The 23428-nt window shown below is 32.6% G+C and overlaps 4 protein-coding genes across 8 annotated transcripts; 2 read left to right on the forward strand and 2 right to left on the reverse strand.

The window, feature by feature from the left end:
• The first annotated feature begins 1181 nt into the window (after positions 1-1181).
• On the forward strand, positions 1182-4271 carry LOC133038714 (protein DETOXIFICATION 16-like). 3 transcript variants are annotated; one of them, XM_061116910.1, is made up of 9 exons: positions 1213-1717; positions 1784-1882; positions 2051-2595; positions 2686-2772; positions 2851-2907; positions 2991-3229; positions 3560-3678; positions 3764-3850; positions 3949-4271. In XM_061116910.1, exons 1-9 carry the CDS (start codon positions 1604-1606, stop codon positions 4009-4011), a joined length of 1410 nt encoding a protein of 469 aa, XP_060972893.1. In that variant the 5' UTR covers positions 1213-1603; the 3' UTR covers positions 4012-4271. The 3 variants fall into 3 exon arrangements, with proteins under 3 accessions (XP_060972892.1, XP_060972891.1, XP_060972893.1); XM_061116909.1 differs by having other exon boundaries at positions 1182-1882; XM_061116908.1 differs by having other exon boundaries at positions 1210-1882; positions 2686-2907.
• Positions 4272-4584: 313 nt separating this feature from the next.
• On the reverse strand, positions 4585-7077 carry LOC133039097 (uncharacterized). Its single transcript, XM_061117901.1, has one exon. The coding sequence runs from the start codon at positions 7075-7077 to the stop codon at positions 4585-4587; it is 2493 nt and encodes an 830-aa protein (XP_060973884.1).
• A 3220-nt stretch (positions 7078-10297) lies between these two features.
• LOC133038713 (protein DETOXIFICATION 16-like) lies at positions 10298-13595 on the reverse strand. Of its 3 annotated transcripts, XM_061116907.1 has the most exons (8): positions 13085-13595; positions 11846-12390; positions 11669-11755; positions 11534-11590; positions 11186-11424; positions 10737-10855; positions 10565-10651; positions 10298-10466 (listed from the first exon to the last, which is right to left on the reverse strand). In XM_061116907.1, exons 1-8 carry the CDS (start codon positions 13385-13387, stop codon positions 10404-10406), a joined length of 1500 nt encoding a protein of 499 aa, XP_060972890.1. In that variant the 5' UTR covers positions 13388-13595; the 3' UTR covers positions 10298-10403. The 3 variants fall into 3 exon arrangements, with proteins under 3 accessions (XP_060972890.1, XP_060972888.1, XP_060972889.1); XM_061116905.1 differs by having other exon boundaries at positions 11534-11755; positions 13085-13514; XM_061116906.1 differs by having other exon boundaries at positions 10298-10651; positions 13085-13513.
• A 6333-nt stretch (positions 13596-19928) lies between these two features.
• LOC133038715 (flavonol 3-O-glucosyltransferase F3GT2-like) lies at positions 19929-22426 on the forward strand. Its single transcript, XM_061116911.1, has 2 exons — positions 19929-20621; positions 21423-22426. The coding sequence occupies exons 1-2, from the start codon at positions 20126-20128 to the stop codon at positions 22298-22300; spliced, it is 1374 nt and encodes a 457-aa protein (XP_060972894.1). The 5' UTR covers positions 19929-20125; the 3' UTR covers positions 22301-22426.
• The last annotated feature ends 1002 nt before the right edge of the window (positions 22427-23428 follow it).

Genomic DNA, 23428 nt, shown 5'->3' on the forward strand with positions numbered 1-23428 from the left:
GCCAAAAATGTGGTGGAAATCGAGAACCCATTTAGCATTGGGTTATTTCAATAAATATAGAAAAAAATAAAAAAATAATTAGATAGAGTACTATTTATATATATATATATAAAAAATTATATTTTTACATTTGAAACTTAATAAGAAAAAAATATAACATTTAAAATTAAAACTTAACATCTATAGGATATGCCATTTAAATTTAAATTACCATAAAAAATATTAAAATTCTCCATATATATATTTTTAAGAAATTATTATAAATGAAAGAACAGTAATCGCCGGAGTTGCCACCGACGACTGAAAAGTCACTAGAGTTGTCACTAGTGCCGAAAAAGTTGTGAGAGTTGTTGCCGGTACCAAAAAAGTCACTGAAGTTGTAGTGGGTTCTAGAAAAGTCGCCGAAATTGGTATTGTCGCTGGAAAAAATCACCGAAAAAGTCATCGGAGTTGTTGTCGTTACTGAAATTTGACGCCGATCATCACCCGAGTTACACGTTGAAATCTGACTCACATAAACCAGTTAGTAAAGCAACCAAGTAACTAAATTAAAAACTAACACATCAAAACCAATTTCTTAAAATAACTAAATAAAAAACGGAAACTTATGTTAAAAAAAAATCAAACCAAACATAAGAAATTGGTTATTTCAAATAGAATAGAAACTGTTGTTCAATAATATAATAGACAACAATAAAATTGGTTTTATACAAACTAAAAAAACTATAAAAATAAGACATATATATAAAATAATAAAAAATTAAAAACTTACAAAATCAGAAAGAAACTTTACACAAAAATTGAGAGTATAAAACCATATTTTGATACACTACCATCCTTAAGAACAGAATTCTTTCTTACCAATAAGTTGAACAACTTTAGAAACTATCTTCTCAAGTTCAAAATCATCATCTTCTTCTTCTTTACGATTAGATTCCTTTTAAAACTTCTCCTTATTATTACCTAAAACAATATACAAAGTATCGAAAGATCACTAATTAAAGTGGTTGCAATTGAAGAAAAAAACTTTTAATCTGGTCGCAACCGGAAAAAGAAAATAACTTCGAATTTGATTATAGATATGAAAAAACTATATTATCATAAAATTTTTCACATGAAATTTAAAAAATATGTATAAACTAATATTTAATCAACTTGGTCCAATTATTATAGGATAATATAATTTTTTTTAAGTTTGTAATCGAAAATAAAAATGTCCTACCAAGAGGGACAAAAGTGATATCCCAATTGAACTATTATTTTATACCATTCTAATTTATTGATGTTCCTAAAGGCCTAAACAGTTATAAACCAGGCCGAGTGATTCATTTTTCTTTGTTCCAACTTTTTAATAACACATTTTTTCCCTATAAATAATTCTACATTATGTTATTGTAGTGGTATGTTCATCAAATCTTTTATATATAATATATATATACATATTTATATATTACTTTATGCTTAAAAAAGAACAAAAACAAACCAAAAAAAACAAGGTGTTAGGTTGTAAAAAGACAGTTGGGTTGGAACAAATCTGGTTTTTCTTTGCTCTGAGACTTGAATTGGTAGTTTCAGCTATCAGTTGTTTGAGCTAGACAAAACCATGAATATGGATATGGAAGAAGAGCAAAGGGAAAGCCTTTTACCATCAAACACTGGAGTGAACACAACCCATTTGAGAAAAGACCTGAACAAGGATGATGATATTGTTGCTGAGGTGAAGCAGCAGCTTAAATTAGCAGGTCCCTTGATATGTGTTAATCTCTTAACATACAGTTTGCAGGTGATTTCAGTCATGTTTGTGGGTCATCTTGGGGAATTATCATTAGCTGGAGCTTCCATGGCCACCTCTTTTGCTTCAGTAACTGGTTTCAGCTTGCTGGTATGCTCTCATTTTTCTTATCTTATATTACTTTGTTCATATGTAATAGAAGTCTTGTACCAATTGATGAAGACCCTTTTGTCCCTTTTTCTGGCTGTAAATCATAGCCCTGTTTTTGTTTATACTCTTTCACTAAACTATGACATGTTATTTGTGTTGTTTGGATAGATTGGAATGGGGAGTGCCTTGGAAACATTCTGTGGGCAATCCTATGGAGCAAAACAATATCACATGCTTGGTGTACACATGCAGAGAGGAATGGTTGTTCTTCTAGCTGTTAGCATTCCTTTGGCCATTATATGGTTCAATGCAGGCCAAATCCTCTTGTTCTTGGGTCAAGATCCTGAGATATCTGCAGAGGCTGGTCGGTATGCTCGGTTCATGATACCGAGCATTTTTGCTTATGCTGTCACTCAATGCCACACCAAGTTCTTGCAAACACAGAACAATGTGGTTCCAATGATGATCACTACAGGAATGACAACATTACTACACTTGTTCATATGTTGGTTTATGGTATTTAAATCAGGTCTTGGAAATAGAGGTGCAGCCATGGCAAATGCAATCTCTTATTGGATTAATGCCTTGTCATTAGTACTATATGTCAGAATCTCTCCTTTATGTAAACACACATGGACTGGTTTCTCCATGGAAGCTTTTCATGGAATCCCTAAGTTTCTAAAACTTTCCATTCCGTCAGCTGTAATGTTAACGTATGTGTACTCACTCACCTACTTACTATCTTAGATTTGGTAGTGGATAGACTATAGAGTGAGAAGCTCATCATCTATGTCCTTGAACAGGTTGGAGATCTGGTCTTTCGAAATGATGGTTTTGTTATCTGGCTTTCTTCCGAATCCAAAACTCGAAACATCAGTCTTGTCAATCAGGTTTGTACTTCTTCCAAACCTATGCTATTTGGTAACTTATAAGTTGAAGTTCTTAACATTTGTATCAACAAATTTCAGTCTTAACACATGTTCATTGGTGTATATGGTACCTCTTGGACTCAGTGGAGTCATTAGGTGAGTTTATTCATAATGTCCAGTTGTGATTGAGAGAAATTCATTACTTCATTATTACTTCTTCTTACTGAATTGAATGTCAGCACAAGAATTTCAAATGAATTGGGTGCTGGGAGGCCTCAGATAGCTCGTTTAGCATTATGTGTTGCACTTTGCATGGTTGTTACAGAAGGCACCTTAGTCGGTGCTGTCTTGATATTAGGCCACCGAATTTGGGGCTATTGTTACAGCAGAGAAGCAGAAGTTGTTAAATATGTTGGACAAATGTTGATTTTGATCTCAATTTCTCAATTCTTCGATGGAATTCAATCCGTCCTCTCAGGTTTGTTTTCTTCTTCCTTACCTTCTCCGAACCGAGCTCCTAAGGCAAAAGCCTACGCTTGCTTAAACATGATCAAACTACACTTAAAAAGCATACTAGCCATAGCCTGCAATTCTTCTTTGCCATTAACTTGATCTGAATTTTCGGAAGATAAAGTATCATAAACAGGAAAAATCCCACTTGAGTAAGAAGAAGAATAATTCAACCGGATGTGATGTATACTTTAGTGTCAAATGTGTAGGAGTATCTCATGTCTTTTCATATAAAATTCCATTCTAAGTCTTGCCATTGTGATGAAAGACTCTGAAACTTTTGTAATGACAATTTCAGGCAGTGTTAGAGGCTCAGGGAGGCAAAAGATTGGTGCTTTTGCTAATTTGGCAGCTTATTATCTTATGGGCATACCTGTAGCCTTACTTCTAGCCTTTGTTTTTCACATTGGTGGGAAGGTAATAAAACTCACTCTCAAATCTCAATTTGGTAAAGAAAACTAAAAAAGAAGAATATGAATAATCAACATGTGTTTGACAACAGGGGCTTTGGATAGGAATCATAGTGGCCTTAATCATGCAAGCATTGTCTCTTGCTATTCTAACAATCTGCACTGACTGGGAAAAGGAGGTGAATCAAAACTTTTTGAAAATTAAGATTCCATCATTATGTGAAACACCATCTTATTATCTTAGATGCTCTAATACAATATTTGTCTGATTTTTCAGGTGAATAATGCTTCAGATAGAGTACATGGCACAAAAGTTGTAATTAGTGATGAATTATCATGATGCTAATCTGATTATAGGAAGTCTAATTATGATCACATTATATTCTTCTTTGGAGGGTCAAAGTCAAACATTGTTAACAATCCCAACAAGTGAGGTTTCTCTGTTAATGAGTATAGTTAGTTGAGTCTGTTAACTGTATTTTAGTTGTTTCTTTTACTTTATAAAAACTATTATATTAAATTATGTGATACTTAATATTTAATTGTATTATTAATGATATGACCTTAGGTGGTGCGAGGCACCATCAGTGTCTTTTATCATTTCTCATATTATTATTTTATCTCTAAAAATCTCAAAAAGAGACGCGGTAACCTGGAGGTTGGAAATAGAGTTGATGAAATGCTTTTAAATGATCATGAATTTTAGTGAAGAGTTTATAAAAGTAACTATGTAATTATTAGGTAGTTTAATTATTAGGATAATGATTACACGGTTTAGCAATTATACTATTTTTTAAAATACGGGATGTGTTTGGATATGAAGTGATAATTATATATGAATTCATAATATCTTATTTGGCAAAATAGTTAGTTTTTTTTTTATTTTTTTTTGAAAGAACTTCTTGTTCATTGATTAGTTAAAATAGATGGGAATCACAGGGGGATTACCCTCCCCTTGATACAAAACTGCCAAATCACTGTTGGTTCTAACCTTTTTGGCTGCACCATCCGCCACTACATTAAAACTACGATTAATGAAAAAGAAAAGACAAACCAGAAATTGTTTAGATAAGTTAACAACGGAATAAAAGACATTCGCCACTCTCCAATCCGGGACTCGAACTGGCTTTGATAAAGCTTGAACCGCAACCTTTGAGTCTGAGAGGATGTGAACCTTCTGCCAACCTTTCTCAATTGCCCTGGTGAGGGCTAATTGGATAGCTAATAACTCTGCTTCCAAAACCGAATGAGCTTGGACCTTTTGTGCTTTAACAAACCAAAAGCCAGAAAAAGTGTCAATGTCCACTGAAGCTATGCCTGCATTTATATTTGTCCAGGAGGCATCTGTGAATATGATGTTGCAGCACTGCCTTTCCTGATCGTCAATGGAGTTCTGCAAAGCCTCCGAGCCATCTGCAACTTGGTCAGTAACCTGGTGCCTAATGTTGTTGGCACCTGCCTGCTGAACTTCGAAGAAGCTCTTTCTTATTCTTCCCAAAACCAGATCAATATTGATTGCAGCATCCCGAATACAATATGCATTCCTTTGGTGCCAGATTTCAGAGAGAGCACAACCAAGATAATTGAGTATATCGACTCTGCTATTACCTTGATATATATCAATTATTGTTTCTAGCAATGTGATCAAACTCTCTGAGGCTATACCATCAATTCTTAAGGGGAAAAGACCACCAAACCAAATAGCTCTAGCAAAGTTACAATTAAAGAAAAGGTGGGAAGCATTTTCCAAATCATAATCGCATAAGCTACAGGTCTTGTCTTGAAGGAAATGAAGCCGATTTTTGGTAGGAATAGCCTCATTCAAAACTCTCCACAGCATCACAGAGTTCCTAGGAAGAACTCCCTCTTCCCAAATCCACTTCCAAATCCTTTTACTGGGAGCAAATCTATGAGCATTATCCACTTGGTATGCATCTTTAACAGTAAAATTACCTTTTTGATTGTTCTTCCAATAGATCTGATCTGTGAAAGGAGCTGGGATTCTAGGAATGTTGCATATCCGATTCCCTAGCTCCGTACCAAACACCTGCTTGATAATCTCATCATTCCATTTGTTTTGATGAGAAATGTCCCCCAGGGACTTAATAGTATAACCTCTGCCTCTAATGCCATTCATCAGATCTTGAAACTCATGGAACTCTAACCAAGGGATCCATGGTTGATCCCAAAAGTTAATGGAGAAACCTGAAGCCGCAATTGATATGGTGCCTTTGTTGATGATGTCTCTGCTTTCCAGAATACACTTCCATTGGAAGGAATCGTTGTTCTTTTTCTTGACACACCAAAAATTTTCATGGACACAATATTTTTTCAGCAAACAATTAACCCAGGGTCTATCCTCACGAGTTGCAAGACTCCAAGCTAACTTTGCCAATAAAGCTCTATTCATATCTTCACATCTTCTCAAACCCAATCCTCCCGATATCTTAGGTTGACAAATTTGGTCCCAAGCTTTGAGAGCGAGGTATCTATCCTTGTCTACCTTTCCAAGCCACCAATATTTTCTCATCAAAGAGTCTAAATCACGGCAACTAGATAAAGGAATCTTCGAGGTAGACATAGCATAAATAGGAATTGCCGATGTCACATTCTTGATTAAGGTAAGGCGTCCGGCGTAAGAAAGGAGCTTCATCTTCCACCCTTCCAACTTCTTCATTAGGCTCTCCTTTAATCTCGCATAGTTCTCCTTCTTCCTTCTACTAAAGACAAACGGATTGCCCAAATGTCTCTCTTCCCCATTGACTTGATCTATGTTTAAATTGCCAAGAATACGATTCCTCCTTTGAACTGTTAAGTTTTTAGAGAAAAGTACACTCGATTTTGGTTTGCTGCAAGACTGTCCCGACCACTTCTCATAAATCGAGATGCATTCCATCAGGTTCTTGGCCTCTTCTTCATTCGCCCGGGCAAAGAGAATTGTATCATCTGCAAACATAAGGTGAGACACCGGGGGGGCTGTATGAGCAATCTTAATGCCATGAATAAGACCTCTCTCTTCCGCTCTGCAGATAAGTTTGGATAGAACTTCCTGACAGAGGAGAAACAAGAATGGGGAAAGCGGATCCCCTTGTCGAAGACCTCTTTGAGGAACAATCTTTTTGAGAGGACTACCATTTAGAAGAACCGAGTATGAGACGCTTGAGACACATGCCATCAAAATTTTCCTACTTCTTTCATTGAAACCATTCGCATTGAGAACTTTTTCTAAAAAACCCCATTCCATTTTGTCATAGGCTTTGTGCATATCAAGTTTCAGAGCCATAAGGCCCCCCAAACCTCTTTTATTGCGAATCTTGTGAATAATCTCTTGTGTAAGGATCGAAGATTCTGCTATCCATCTTCCAGGAATAAAAGCAGATTGGAGCGGGGAAACCAAATCATTCATGAGCGGCCTCAGTCTATTGGATAAGATCTTTGCAATAACTTTATAGGAGAAATTACATAGACTTATTGGTCTAAACTGATCCACTCTCTGGGGAAATTCCACTTTGGGTATTAAGCAAACGAAATTTTTTAGTTAGTTATTACACAGGAAAATAATATTTTTTAGTAATTAATATTTAAAATTTAAAATAGAAATTTTTTAGTAATTACACACTATAATTGGAACCCCTCAATTACTTTAAATTACACAGTTATAGTGTAATTACATAATCAGTCAAACATAGCAAATTATGTAATCTAATTATACACAAATCTAATTACACCGTGACTTTTCAAGCACACCTAGAACTTCATCATTGTAAGTTCTTCCACTCCTCAATGCAATGGTGAACTAAAACAAATTTAAATGTGAACCATATAAAACTGGAACGACTTATTTGTCTAACTATGTAATTTAAAGGTAATTATATCATTAGAGGTAATTGAATAGTCTTAATTACACTATTCAATTCTCATAATTTATGAGATTTGGATGTAGTTATACTGTTTAATTGATAAAAAAAAAATTATTTTAAATATTAATGTTGTATGTAATTACCAACTATTTAGTATTGTAAACTATTTGAGATTTTTTTAAAATTTTATTTTTGCTGGGAATTCAAAATTCTATGAAGATTCTGATTAGGTGGTCTTAAATATAATGTAGATGATTATGAAAAAAAATTGAAAAAGTTGTCGATGCGGTTTTTCTTTAACAAATTTAAGAAGATTATAAACAAGCAATTGAACACAAAGAATAATAAATCACAAGTAAGCCGTATATAAAAAATAATAAGAGAAAACAAGAAACACTAGATTTATACTCACCTCATTTCAGTAATAATAGAGTAATCGACTTATAAGTACCTTTATCACTCTCAATGCTTAAAAAAAGTTCTCTAGGTTACATTTTCTAAGAGTTCTTTCTTCAAGTGAGTTTTAGTTCTAGTTCATAGGATTCTCAAGGTTTCGAGAGTTCTCTCTCTACAAATAAATGAATTAGCTACTTATGGGTATAGCATCTCTAATATCTTCCTTTAAATTAGGAAGATACTTACAAATAAAACAAACAATTAAATTTAGATGTCTAACCACTTTGATATCAATTACAATAGTAGTATAAGATTCATAAATAAAATATAGATTTAAAGTTGAATTTAAATGTCCCTAAATTAAAGTAGAAAGTTAAATTATCCATCATTTACGGAATGTCTAGAATCTTCTACAAATCTCCTCAAGAAGTGTTCATGAGAAAGTGCTCCCTTGATTAAGCCTTACACATCACTCTAAGGCTACTTTGTGCATGGTATTCTTACTCTAGTTGGAGCCTTTCCTCTTCATTGTAGGATTCCAAATTAGTTTTAATATTTGTCGTGAATTCGATTCCTACATGCTCCTTTAAGGCTATGAATAGCATTGTCTAGGTCTCCTAAATTCGAGCCCTACATCTCAGCCTTGTACTCCCATTTTGCGCTCAGGTGGTACTTGAAGATGGCTCTCAAAATGGAACCCTACACCCACTTGGAGTAGTCGGCCTGCATGGTTCTCAAAATGGATCCCTAACGTAATATATTCGTATTAGAATATTTTATAATTACTAAGTCAAATATTTGATTTGATTTTGATTTATATTATTTGATTATTAATTTTAAATACTCTAATTATGGTCATATTTTGATTTACTAAATATTTTCATTACTCAATTTCATTTCCTGAATTATTGTCAAAATATTTTGACAATTAATGTGTCGCAAATACTGATGGAGTATCTCCCCTAGGATACCAGTCCCCAAGCTCACTACTTATTCTGTGAAATACAGTAAATCTATCTAAGAGAGTGAGGGAGAGCTTTGAGGCTCAAATACCCACACTAACTAAATTTTTATTTTCTTTTGCAAATCAAAGCTTGTGTGTGATTGAAGTTCAAAAAATTAATAGTTAAAGGTATTTTGATCCTTACTTATATAATGTATATGTTCGATTCATTCTTCTTTTCATACACGATCATACATGCTTTATAGTATTCATATAAATTTCTAACCGTTGGTATCAGAGCCACATCTATCTGTGCCTTGATGTTTATATAATATTAGCTATCAATTTATCTATTTTTGTACGTATCTTGGCTTTGAATTTGGGACCTTCAGGTAATATAATCTCGTTTTACTTCAATTAATGTTTCTATTCCATATGTGATGAAAAAAAATATATTTTGGTTGTGTTTGGTAACATTTTTTTAATCATTTTTTTTTTATTTATTAAAATTTAAAAAGTGAAAATATTTTTCAAAATCATGTTTTATAAAATTGTTTTTACTTTTCAATTTTCAATTGAGAATCAAATTTTGAAAAAAAAAAAATCACTTTTAAATTTTTTTAAACAGTTTTTAGGTAAGTAAAGTGTATGATGCACTATTGGCAGAGTGCTCTCAAATAGCATTTGAGAAGGTTGTTTGGTGTTCACTTTCAGTTCCAAACATCGCTTCATTTTGTGGCAGGTTATTCATACTAATCTTCTTACTCGTAATAATCTCAGCGAGAAGCAAATCTTTGTAGATTCTGCTATGTGTCCTGTTTGTGAGATTGACATAGAAGATCATGCACATTTGTTCTTTTCATGTCCTCACTCATGGTAAGTAATGTGTAAAATTGGGGAATGACTAAGTAGTCATCTTTGGCCTAGTATATTTGATGAACTGATTCTCAGTGAGTTAATACCAAGAGGCCAAAAAGGCTTATGACAGAGGTGTACTATGCAAACAGGTATAAAATATGGCAATATGATTGAATAGGAATTTGTGTATTTTCCAACGAAAGTGTCTTGCCCCACAGTGTATAGATGAAATTTTGAATGAACGTATTAAGGCGAGATTAAACTTTGTTAATGAGAGAAACTTTCTCATCTCCATAGATATGTGATTAAGTTTGTAAAAGATTTGTAAGTACGGGGTAGTTTAATGTTTGATCAAACTACCCCTACTTAAATTTTGACTCATTTAAACTTGTCTTTTCATCGAGATTTAAATGAGTCAAAATGTAGCGATAGTCAGTCGTTTCATAAATTCAGTATTCTCTGGTTCGTTATCAAAGTGTAATATACTGATCAGTCATTTTGGGCATTGATTGCCTTGGCATTGTAACTAATTGTTCTATAGTGAACTCCTTAAGAGAAGACATGAAAAGTATAATAAAAGAGTAATTTTGATACTATTTCAAAAGAATTATTATACCCTATTTGATATCCAAATCAATCCAATGTTTTTAGCATAATTACATGTTTGGAGAAGCATCATGATAATTCATCATTAATAGCAACTTTTGTGCCATGTACTCTATCTGAAGCATTATTCACCTGAAAAATCAGACAAATATTGTATTAGAGCATCTAAGATAATAAGATGGTGTTTCACATAATGATGGAATCTTAATTTTCAAAAAGGTTTGATTTACCTCTTTTTCCCAATCAGTGCATATTGTTATAAGAGCAAGACACAATGCTTGCATGATTAAGGCCACTATGATTCCTATCCAAAGCCCCTGTTGTCAAACACATGTTGATTATTCATATTCTTCTTTTTTAGTTTTCTTTACCAAATTGTGATTTGAGAGTGAGTTTTATTACCTTTCCACCAATGTGAAATACAAAGGCTAGAAGTAAGGCTACAGGTATGCCCATAAGATAATAAGCTGCCAAATTTGCAAAAGCACCAATCTTTTGCCTCCCTGAGCCTCTAACACTGCCTGAAATTGTCATTACAAAAGTTTCATTGTCTTTCATCACAATGGCAAGACTTAGAATGGAATTTTATATGAAAAGACATGAGATACTCCTACACATTTGACACTAAAGTGTACATCACATCCGATTGAATTATTCTTCTTCTTACTCAAGTGGGATTTTTCCTGTTTGTGATACTTTATCTTCCGAAAATTCAGATCAAGTTAATGGCAAAGAAGAATTGCAGGCTATGGCTAGTATGTTTTTTAAGTGTAGTTTGATCATGCTTAATAAAGTGTAGGCTTTTGTGTTAGGAGCTCGGTTTGGAGAAGGTAAGGAAGAAGAAAACAAACCTGAGAGTACGGATTGAATTCCATCGAAGAATTGAGAAATTGAGATCAAAATCATCATTTGTCCAACATATTTAACAACTTCTTCTTCTCCACTGTAACAATAGCCCCAGATTCGGCGGCCTAATATCAAGACAGCACCGACTAAGGTGCCTTCTGCAACAACCATGCAAAGTGCAACACATAATGCTAAACGAGCTATTTGAGGCCTCCCAGCACCCAATTCATTTGAAATTCTTGTGCTGACATTCAATTAAGTTTATTAGTTTCTCAAATTGAAGTAGTGCATTTCTCTAAATCACAACAGGACATTATGAAGAATAGTATTATACAAATGTTTGCTAAACTCACCTAATAACTCCACTGAGTCCAAGAGGTACCATATACACCAATGCACATGTGTTAAGGCTGAAATGTGTTGATACAAATGTTAGGAACTTCAACTTATAAGTTACCAAATAACATAGATTTGGATGAAGTACAAACCTGATTGACAAGACTGACGTTTCAAGTTTTGGATTCGGAAGAAAGCCAGATAACAAAACCATCATTTCGAAAGACCAGATTTCCAACCTGTTCAAGGACATAGATGATGAGCTTCTCACTCTATAGTCTATACACTATCAAATCTAAGATAGTAAGTAGGTGAGCGAGTACACATACGTTAACATTACAGCTGACGGAATGGAAAGTTTAAGAAACTTGGGGATTCCATGAAAAGCTTCCATAGAGAAACCAGTCCATGTATGTTTACATAAAGGAGAGATTCTAACATATAGTACTAATGACAAGGCATTAATCCAATAAGAGATTGCATTTGCCATGGCTGCACCTCTATTTCCAAGACCTGATTTAAACACCATAAACCAACATATGAACAAGTGTAGTAATGTTGTGATTCCAGCAGTAATCATCATTGGAACCACATTGTTTTGTGTTTGCAAGAACTTGGTGTGGCATTGAGTAACAGCATAAGCGAAAATGCTCGGTATCATGAACCGAGCATAGCGACCAGCCTCTGCAGATATCTCTGGATCTTGACCCAAAAACAAAAGGATTTGGCCTGCATTGAACCATATAACAGCCAAAGGAATGCTAACAACTAGAAGAACAATCATTCCTCTCTGCATGTGAATACCAAGCATGTGATATTGTTTTGCTCCATAAGACTGCCCACAGAAAGTTTCCAAGGCACTCCCCATTCCAATCTATCAAAACACAATTAAATAGTATTATGGCATGTTCAGGCCTATACATACAGAATTTGTCATGTTTTTGTTACCTTCTTTTGCATAAATAAATATCTAATAGTAAAACAGGGCTATGATTCACAGCCAGGAAAAAGGGACAAAAAGGTATTCATCAAATGGTGTTAAGACTTTCTTCTATCACTAACAAACAGAGAACTATCATCATATACATATATACATGTACTACTGTTAGTCTTTTATTTGGGCTTGCATTGTTTTGTTAAAATACGGGTTGATGAATAGTTTTTTATCGTTTTCGTTTATATTGTTAGCGATCAATAGTTAATATGTTTAGCATCTGTGTAAAGTCAAGTTGAAGCAGAAGTGTGAGTTTTTCAAGTTAACCGAAGCTTTTGAATAGGTTTCTCAAACTCAATAAATACATATTGCTTCGTTACAGTTGTATTCTTTGGTTAATCTATTGATCTTCTATTTTAGAGATCTAGGAAGGAAAATTAAGTAGGTTAGCATTGCATTACCAACTATATTATTTCTATAAAGCAATTTCTATATCATTCAATTACTCATAGTGTTCTATGTGCAATACTCTAAATGGAACAAAACCCAGATGAGGTTTCTAATTTTAGAAAAGGAATAAACAAAGTTAAGGACATAAAATTAAAAGATAAGGAAAATGAGGCTTATAAATTACCAACAAGCTGAAACCAGTTACTGAAGCAAAAGAAGTGGCCATAGAAGCTCCAGCTAATGATAATTCCCCAAGATGACCCACAAACATGACTGAAATAACCTGTAAACAATATGTTAAGACATTAACACATATCAAGGGACCTGCCAATTGAAGCTGCTGCTTCACTTCAGAAACAATATCATGATCATCCTCGTTCAGGTCTTTTCTCAAATGGGTTGTGTTCACTTGTTCACTGATTGATGATGAAACAGGTTTTGGTAAAAGCCTTGCTCTTTGCTCTTCTTCCATATTATTATTATTCATTGTTTTCTCAAACTCAATCAAATCTCAGAACTAAAGATTTTGATAAATAAATATTCTGAAACAAGAATTGATCCTATAATAAATGAGTTCAGCCCTACTTACAAACCTAAATTTGTTTTTATACGTGATTTATTTTATTATACTTGTTATATAAATATATATATATATATTAATATAGAAATAGAGAAAATTGGAACCATACAAAACAAAGTCAAATACTCAATAAAAATAAAAAAAAACATATATTGCTTTGACTTGCTCTTTATTTGGATCTTAGAGTTTAGGATGAACAAAAAAAAAAAAAAATAGATTTTATACCAAGATAATATTAAAAATACATTCCTTAAAAATTGATATACATTTATGTGTATAGGAGAATTTTTTAGTTTATTATTTTTTTTTATAGACTAGTACGTTGTAGTTATGTAAGATATACTAAAAATAAAGTTTAAACAATCTATTACACGTGTATTTCTTTTTTTATTTTATATACTTATAAAATATATTGTGTGAACTTTATTTTTTATATTATAAATTATTTTTAATTTATTAATTTTATAAAATATCTTAAATAAATACTTATAAAAAATATTGAACTAATTTTTTTTATGTCGCCTTAGAAGCTCTTCGTGTATATTACCACAAAAAAGTAAATATTTTAAAATTAATCTTTTAATTTTTTTTATAAGTTCATAAGAAAAATTGGAAAGGAAATTATTAATATTTTCAAGTAAAAAGAAAATATATTTTTTTTCCTCAGACAGAAGTAATATTAATAAGGCTATAAACAATCACTGAAATAGTAAAATTAAATGAAATTAGACAAAAGTCCTTAAATCTAACAATTTTAATAGTTCATGCGGATTTTTAACGGCAAAAAAAGTTCAGGAGACATAATTTGGTACATGTCAAAATTTGGGAGAAAAAATCCTAATTAACCTATTATTAAATTTACATATTTATCCTTACAACGTAATAAAGAAATACTTTATTATTATAATTTTTTAACATGTCAACAAATCCTTTTTTTTTTATTATTTATTTTCAATACTTATTTTTCTTTATATCACTTTTTCTATACATATTTTAATGATCAAATAATATTTTTTAAAAAATTAAACTGAATTTATTTAAGTACAATATAAATTTTAAAATTAGATTTTTTTTTTTAAGTAAAACCAGTAACTTTCATTAATAAGTAAAATCATCCATAACAATGGAACGTACTTCCGTGGAACAATCCTCCACCTGAAACACACGACCTGATGAGAAACAAGAGTCCCTTGCAAGACAATGGGCAACTCTGTTTGCATATCGTTTAACAAAACACACCTTAATATGATTATGAAATAAAAGAACATTACGAACATCTTGAACTAAAAGACCAAACTGAAAGGCATGGACATGTTACTTTGAATGACCTGAACACACACTAAACTGTCCGTCTCAATAAGCACATGCTGCCAGGAGTGTTGAGCAATCCAACTCAAAGCTTCCTTAATGCCAATTATTTCAGCAATCTCCAGTTGAACACAACTTGGTTTGCCAATGGTGAAAGCTTCAATAAACCGCCCACAATGATCACGTGCAACACATGCACCATCAACATTGACTTTGATCTGATCCATAACAGGTGGCACTCAACGCTCAATATATCTCAGTTTTTATCCAAAAAACCAGACAAGGAAAGACCCTTCCTTTCTTGAGCAAATTTGTATTGATCAAGGGAAATTCTTGCTGAAGCAACAGTGTTGGCAGCAGTCTAACTTTTTTGATTCCACACGAAGTCATTTCGAGCTTTTCATATCGCCCAACTCACCATAGCCGCTTCCTCCAACACATCATCTTTGTTCTTATTCTGCAGCAGCAAAAACCAGTTGAAAAAACTATCATGACTGCTACTAGTAGCAGCAATTATGGTGGCAACATCCACCATCGACCTGCTCCAAGTGGCTCGGACAAAGGTGCAATCAACCAACGCATGATAAATAGTTTCATGTGAGGTGCACAGAGGACAAAGTGCACTGATTGGGGCACGATGCTTGGTTAATTGAGAGCAAGTTGGCAGAGTACTTGATGCTGCTCTCCATAGAAAGTTTCGAACCTTTGGAGGGATTTTTAAATTCCAAAGCTTCCTCCAAAAACCTGTTGAGTTATCTTGAGACCAAACACCTTTAGCCATTTGCAAGTGCTTGTAAGCACTTCGGATAGTGTAATTCCCATATGTATCAAACTTCCAAATCCAACAATCATTCAATACGGTTTCACTTAGCTGAATTAAAAAAAGAAATTAGCTGTTGGTCCCTTTCCTCAAATAAGTCTTAATAATCTCCTCATCCCAAAAATAGATTAATTTAATCTTTTAAATACATAAAAAAAAAATAGTGTTTTTAAGTTTAAACATTTTACAATTTAATAAAGATTATTAAAAATACTATTTGTATAATAATATAATAAAAAAAATCTAATTATTGGTACTTTAGTAATTTTATGATTAAAAACATCTCCATTCCTCCTATTATCCTTTCAATACCAAACAAAAGAATGGAATCTCTTAAGGGTGTTCACAAAGTATCCGATCCAATCCAATCCGCACGATCCAATCCAATCCGCACAAGTGCGGATTGGATTGAAAAATCTAAAATCCGCACTTGTGCGGATTGGATGTTGTTTGACCTCAAAAAGTAACCGATTTAATCCAATCCGCACTTAATTATATATATTTTTAAAATATTATAATATATAATATATATTAATTAAAAAAAGACACAAACTTCTAATTTCTTAATAATATATTGAGTTGGTACATTTTATTTATTTTATAATAAAAAACACAAAAAAAAATAATTCTTACACATAAATTTAAATATATATACTAGCTTATTTATATTAGTAATGGACACATATATATATTTTAGTGTAAATCTAAATATGATACATATTTATTAATATATAGGTATATTGGTTTGATTTGTATATAAATAGAGATGGAAACTGATTATTATTGGAGATCAAGAAACAATAGTCTTTTTTTAATTTTTTTTTATGAAATATTAAATAATTTATTATTAAAAAAATAACCGATCAAAAATAATCGATCCAATCCGCACTATTGCGGATTGGATTGGATTAGATTTAAACTGTTATGCGGATCGGATTGGATCCAAAATATGAAATCCGCACTTAGTGCGGATTGGATGTTGTTTGACTAAAAAAGTGCGGATTGGATCGGATGAACACCCCTATAAATCTCTCATTCCTAACTTACCAAACAACATAAAGGATTCTCACTCTCCCATTCATCCTTTTTAATTAATCCATCCCTCCTCCTTTCCATTCCTTCCACCAAACATAGCCTAAAAGTAGAACATGCAGTACTAGTATTCTTTTAAGGGGCAGCTCAACAAACGTTGTACAGTAGAAACTCTATTTAAGAATAGTCTATTCAAAAATAATTTTAAATTTATTATATATATATAAAAAAAATTAAATCTTAATTTGGCTCAATTATAAATAAAAATAATTAATTATTTATTTTGTAAATTTTGTATTAACAAAGTATATATATATAAATAATTACATCTTAATAATATATATATATATATATTTTATAAATTTATTTATATAAAATTAATAATTTTATTCTAAATTGTAATACATATATAAATATTATATTTATTCAAACATAATTACTTTATAATATAGTATTAAAGATTGTTTATTGTTGTTGTTACATTATATTTTTTGGTATTTTGAATTTTTTTAATGTAACTCTATAGTTATAATCTCTCAACTAATAACTTAGTTTTAAACTAAAGAATAAGAGCATTGTTATTGGACACTAGTAGTGACCAGAGACAGACCTAATACTTGTATTCATGTGGGGGCTATAGCCCCTACTAACAAAAATAAAATTTAGTAAAAGTGATTATAATGTAAGTATAAATATTTTTTTAATGATAAATAAACTCCCATAAAGTAAAAATTCTGCGTCCAGTCACTGGTAGTGACAATACCTTTTATAGGTGGCGCCTCATAATTAATTAGTGATATTCCTTGAAAGTTATTTTCTTAAATTAAACATAATTCATTCTACAAGAATTATGGTTAATACCAACGCCTAAAAGTCCTCATTAAAAATGAGGGTATCAATAACGACATTTGCCTGTCGTTGGGAAAGCTATTCAGTTTTTTTTTTTTTTTAAAAAAAATAGTTAATTAATAACGATTTTTTTTTTCAATAACGACAATGTCGTTATTTAATTACACTAATATGATATGACGATAATTTAGGGGTGTGCACAAAGTCATCCAAACCAATTACAATCGACCGATCCAATCCTAACTGATCCAATAAAATCAGATATCCAATCATAATTAGACCGAATCGGATGTAAATTTTGAAAATCCAATCGGACAGGATCGGTTGTTGGATGTGACATCCGATCCAATGGATAACCAACCAAACCGATCCAAATATCATCCAATAGTCATCCAATTATATTTATATATTTTTATACAATTAATATATTTTATTTGAAAAATATATATTAATTGATTTAATATACATTTTTTTTTTTTTTGAAATAAAGTAATTCATTAGATAGCAATATATCCGCTATTACAATAGACTGAAGAGCAGAGGGAACATTTCGATCAGACCAAAAATAAGCACCGCGAGCAACACAATGTGCGGCCTTGTTAGCAGATCGTTTAACATGACAAACAATAATATTATGTAAAATAGAAATAAGTGATTGACATTCTTGAATAAACAAACCAAAAACAGATGGAAGTGCAACCGAGCTATTAATAGCTTGAACAACAGCGATGCAGTCTGTCTCGATTAGCACATTCGACAAGTTCCTCATCTTCAACCAACTGAGAGCGTCCTTGACACTCAAAGCTTCAGCAACAGCTGGCTGACAAACCCTAGGATGCAGAGAAGAGCTAGCTTCGATTAGCTTCCCATGACAATCTCTAATGACCATACCCGTACCATATTGAGTCGTTGCAGCAAAAATCGTCCCATCAGTATTGATTTTCAACATCCCAGCAGGTGGCTTCTCCCAACACACACTGCTACCAGCAACAACAGCATCAAATAACAGCGGTTCAAACCTACTTTCCTGAGCCAACAACCAATTATAAAGTGTAGACCTAGCCATTCGAACCACATCCGCAGCCTGAGAAGAATGACCCTGCCAAAGAAGCTCATTTCGGGCTTTCCAGATACCCCATGCCACCATCAATAGCTCATCCACCAAGGCCACTCTACCCCCTACCAAAAACGCCTTAAACCAATCAGCAAAGGTAGCTTCTGCAGAAAACTGCAGCCCCACACCAGACCTATTCCAACAAGATTGTGCAAAATGACATCCAACTAAAACATGGACAATGGTTCCTTCATCAGAGTTGCAGAACACATAGCGGGGGTCAATAGGAACATGTTTAGTACGTAACTGGGAACGAGTTGGTAAACACCCCGAGATGGCTTTCCACGCAAAGTAAAGAACCTTGGGAGGAACTTTGACTTTTCATAGAGCCCTCCATAATTCAGACTCCAACTGAAGGCCCCATTCACCTTTCAACTCTTGGAGATAGTGATAAGAACTCTTGACCGAGTAAAAACCTGTCGGCTCCTTACTCCAAAACCAAGAATCAACATTAACATGATCACTTAGTGGAACCTGCATTATCAAGCCAATATCCCTTGCCTCAAACAAATCATGTAAAACCTCAAGATCCCATTGCTTACAATTAATATGCATCAACTGTGATACCGTGTTATTCGCCAGAGCAGGATGGGTAGAAACAACACAAGGATTCACATCAGAAATCAGCCAAGGAACATTAAGCACAGGGGTAAACATACCAGACCCAATCCTCCTTCTAGCACCATCACGGACTAACTGTTGGGACTCAAACACACTCCGCCAAATAAAGCTTGGGTTGTCACCTATCTCTGCTCTAAGGAAATTTCCATTTGGGTAGTAACGAGCCTTGTAAATGCATCCCACGAGAGAGTCTTCATACAAAAGAATATTAATGAAAAAAAAAAATAGATCTAAAATATTAATTCTTCTCTTTCTAATTGCTAATAAAATTGTCAATGCGTATTATGATCAGATCATGAGAATTAGGTTGGACTAAACTAATATTTATTATGTGTGTTGAATTATTAAGTTTTAAATTACATATTTTTATATATATATTTTTCTAATAAAATCAACTTAAATGGTACCTAAAATAGATTAGATAGATCCAACCCAATCAATTAGAAAACCAGTCAATGCATCCAAAGGTTGAAATCGATCCAATGCATTGTATTAAATTGAATGACTCAATTCAATTAGATTAGATCAAATAATAAAATTTAATATCTAATAAATAATTGAATTAGATAAAATTGTATCCCATACACACTGTTAACCCATGTCTTTTACCAAAGAATAAGTAGGGCTTTTCCTTCAATCACATATAAGCCAGGAGACTGCCTACGTGGCATTTTTTTGAGGTTAAGTTACATTACCACGTCAACGCACGTATATAATAAACAATTATTTTAAAAACTTAAAAATCATTACTTTCTCAAATTCCGTTACGTAAATTAAACTCACTCACAACTTTCTCGCCGGCCAAACAAACAATCAAAACCCTCCTTTCTTTACTCAAAACAAAAATCATTCATCACATTTCCATTTCTTCATCATTCACTAACAAAAAATCAAATTCCCAATGGCCCCAACTGACCCCACTACTCGACACGTGGCAGTACTCGCATTCCCCTTCGGAACCCACGCCGCTCCTCTTCTCACTCTCGTCCGGGACCTCTCGGCGGCGGCACCGGACGCCGTCTTCTCCTTCTTCAGCACATCGCGATCCAACAAAACCCACTTCTCATCACCATCATCATCGGAGGAGGAGACTTCCAAGGTGGTGCCGTACGACATCGGCGACGGGATAAGAGATGGGTCTGCGGCGGCGCCGACTATAGAGACGGTGGATGCGTTCCTTAATGCGGTGCCGGGGAATTTTGAGAGGGGATTGGTGGAAGCGGAGAAGGTGGTTGGGGTGAAGATTGGGTGTTTGGTTTCGGATGCGTTTTTCTGGTTTGCCGGAGAAATGGCCGGTGAGAGGCGGATCCCTTGGGTGCCGCTTTGGACTTCCGGGCCAAGGTCTTTGCTTTCTCATTTTTATACTGATCACATACGACGACGTTTTGAGGATCCAGGTTCGTCTTTTTTTTTTTACGTAGAAAATATTATCAAATACGAATTTCTTTTTTTCATTTATTATGCATTCAAGTCAAAAATTTTCATAAATCACTAATATCTTTAAAATAAATCGCATAAATATATAAAAATAAAATTACATCATCTCTAAGAAAATATACTGAGAATAATGTAAAAGTAATTCTTTTTTAATGTCACGTAAAAATTTACAATGCATATTGAGATTAATTGGTGGGAAATATAGAATAAAGAAATTTTAGTTAAATTAACAATAATAATTAATAAATCAATTTAACTTTTATGTAATTAATTACTATTATTTGTAGAGTAATGTGATTTGTTTCTTAAAAATATATAAAAAAAAAGGAGCTTCATTCAGATATAACAAAAACAATAATTATTATTTCTTTCTCATATAAACTTTCTTAAATTTATTCTTTATTGTTTTGTGTAGGTTTTTTTCTTCATATTATTAGTTTCAATAATTTTATTTTAATTTTTATATTTTTATATAATTGCTAGCTGGTTTCACTTTTTTTTTTTTTAATTTAAATGTGTACTACTAAATATTAGTATTTTTTTAAAAAAAACTTAATCATGTCCAACACAATCATTTACTTGATTATCAAAATTGAAAGTGAAATATAATCACTCAAATAAATTATAATATAAAACATATACTCACATTTTTTTTCTTTTTTATATATAAATATAATTACACCAAATACAATACTTACAATATGTTTCCTAAATAAATAATTTTTCTATTTCTTACAACATGTTATGTTGTCTACTTGCAGAACATAACAAAGAGGATCAAACCCTAAACTTTCTTCCCGGATTTTCATCATTTCGAGTCACAGATTTACCGTTGGGAATAATTATTCCACCGGGAAAATCAGAATCGCCCTTCGATATCATGCTCCACAAAATGGCACAAACTCTCCCCAAAGCTAATGCAGTTGTCATCAATTCCTTCCACCAAATAGACTCACAAATCTCTACTCATCTCAAAACTCAATTTCACAAATTCCTCAACTTGGGACCCTTCACACTCACTAACACAAAACCTAATAATGAATATGACCCAAACAATTGCCTAGAATGGTTATCAAGGCAAAACCCTAGATCAGTTGTCTATATTAGCTTTGGTAGCCTAGTGGTTCCACACGCTGATAAAGTCGCAATATTGGTAGAAGCCCTAAAGGAAAGTGGATTTTCTTTCCTTTGGTCATATAGAGGAGAAAATAATACAACACTTTTTGAAGAAACCCTAAATGGAAAATTGGTGTCTTGGGCACCACAAGTGGAGGTTTTGAAACACCCTTCGGTCGGGGCTTTTGTGACTCATTGCGGTTGGAACTCTATTTTGGAAAGTATTGTGGGAGGAGTACCGATGATTTGTTGTCCTTTTTTTGGAGACCAAATGATGAATATGAGGACGATTGAAGATGTTTGGGGGATTGGTGTTGGAATTGAAGGAGTTGCATCGAAACACGACTTTTTAAAGGCTTTGAGAAGTGTTTTGGTGGAAGAAGAAGGGAAGGGAATGAGGGAGAGGATTGGGGTTATGAAAAAGCTTGCTTATGAGGCTGTAACAGTTGATGATAATGTTGTTGATGGAGGAAGCTCTAGGAGAGATTTCAATGACTTGGTGGAAATTATTACTAAAGGGTAATTTAATTTAAGTTAGAACATTAATTAATTTGTTTAGTTTCCAAGGAATTACATTGCTAAACATATATAATTAGCCTGGCCTAAATTTTATGTTGGCAGATCATAAAAGTTACATAGCTTTCTATTTGATTTCTATGTCTTGTTTCAATTTTGGAAATTGCATTGCTTATATAATAAGATAGTAATTATATAATTTATGTAATAATTTTTAAAGAGTTTCGCTAACTAATTGCAAGGTAATACGTCTAAAATAATACTAAATACTACTGATGTCAAATAACAATGTTTCTTATAATAAAAGTACATTTATACACGAATTAAGAAATTTTAATGTATATTAATGGTGCTTAGCACTATTATAAAGTATCAAAATGTTGGTGTAATTATTATGAAAAATTGTTAATCATGTACTTAAATGCTAAAAGGTATTTATAATGCTTAGTACTTTTTTGTAATGTGTATTATTATTATTATTATTATTATTAGTGTAAGTCCCTCATTTTTGATGAAAAGTCCCTCATTTTATTTTAATAAAGATGAGAACAATTAATCAATTATAAAATATCACCTTATATATCAGTACACTATATAAAAAAACACTTGCTATAGCAATTATGGGCGACAACTAACCTTCAAATTAATTATATTATTATTATTATTTTTTTTTTTGAAACGGAAGTAATTATATTATTTAATGAGCGTAGAAATTTCACAGGTTGCATTGCTTTGCAACTAATATTCTTTTCGACATGCGAATTAATGCAAAATGGCCTATATTTATTAATTAAAGTAACCAAAAAATAAAAACTTGTCCAATCAATTAAACACTACAATTAATACTTACTTATAATCACACACGTTAATATTGGAACTCAATATTTATGAATAGACTATTAATATCTATAGGTAGTGCTAAGAAATGATTTTGCAGAATTATCTCTTGTTTCATTTTATTCAATTTTATTATTTCAGTGATTGTTTATGTACTACTTCATGCTGCCCAGACTTTTATATCTACCAAATTATACTCCTCAAACTTTAATATGTACTAAATCATGCCCCTTAAACTTTCAAACATGTTAGAATTTTTTTACTAAAATTAGATAAAAGTCCTTAAATTTAACAATCT

The sequence above is a fragment of the Cannabis sativa genome, chromosome 6, assembly GCF_029168945.1.
Source record: "Cannabis sativa cultivar Pink pepper isolate KNU-18-1 chromosome 6, ASM2916894v1, whole genome shotgun sequence".
Taxonomy (NCBI): domain Eukaryota; kingdom Viridiplantae; phylum Streptophyta; class Magnoliopsida; order Rosales; family Cannabaceae; genus Cannabis; species Cannabis sativa.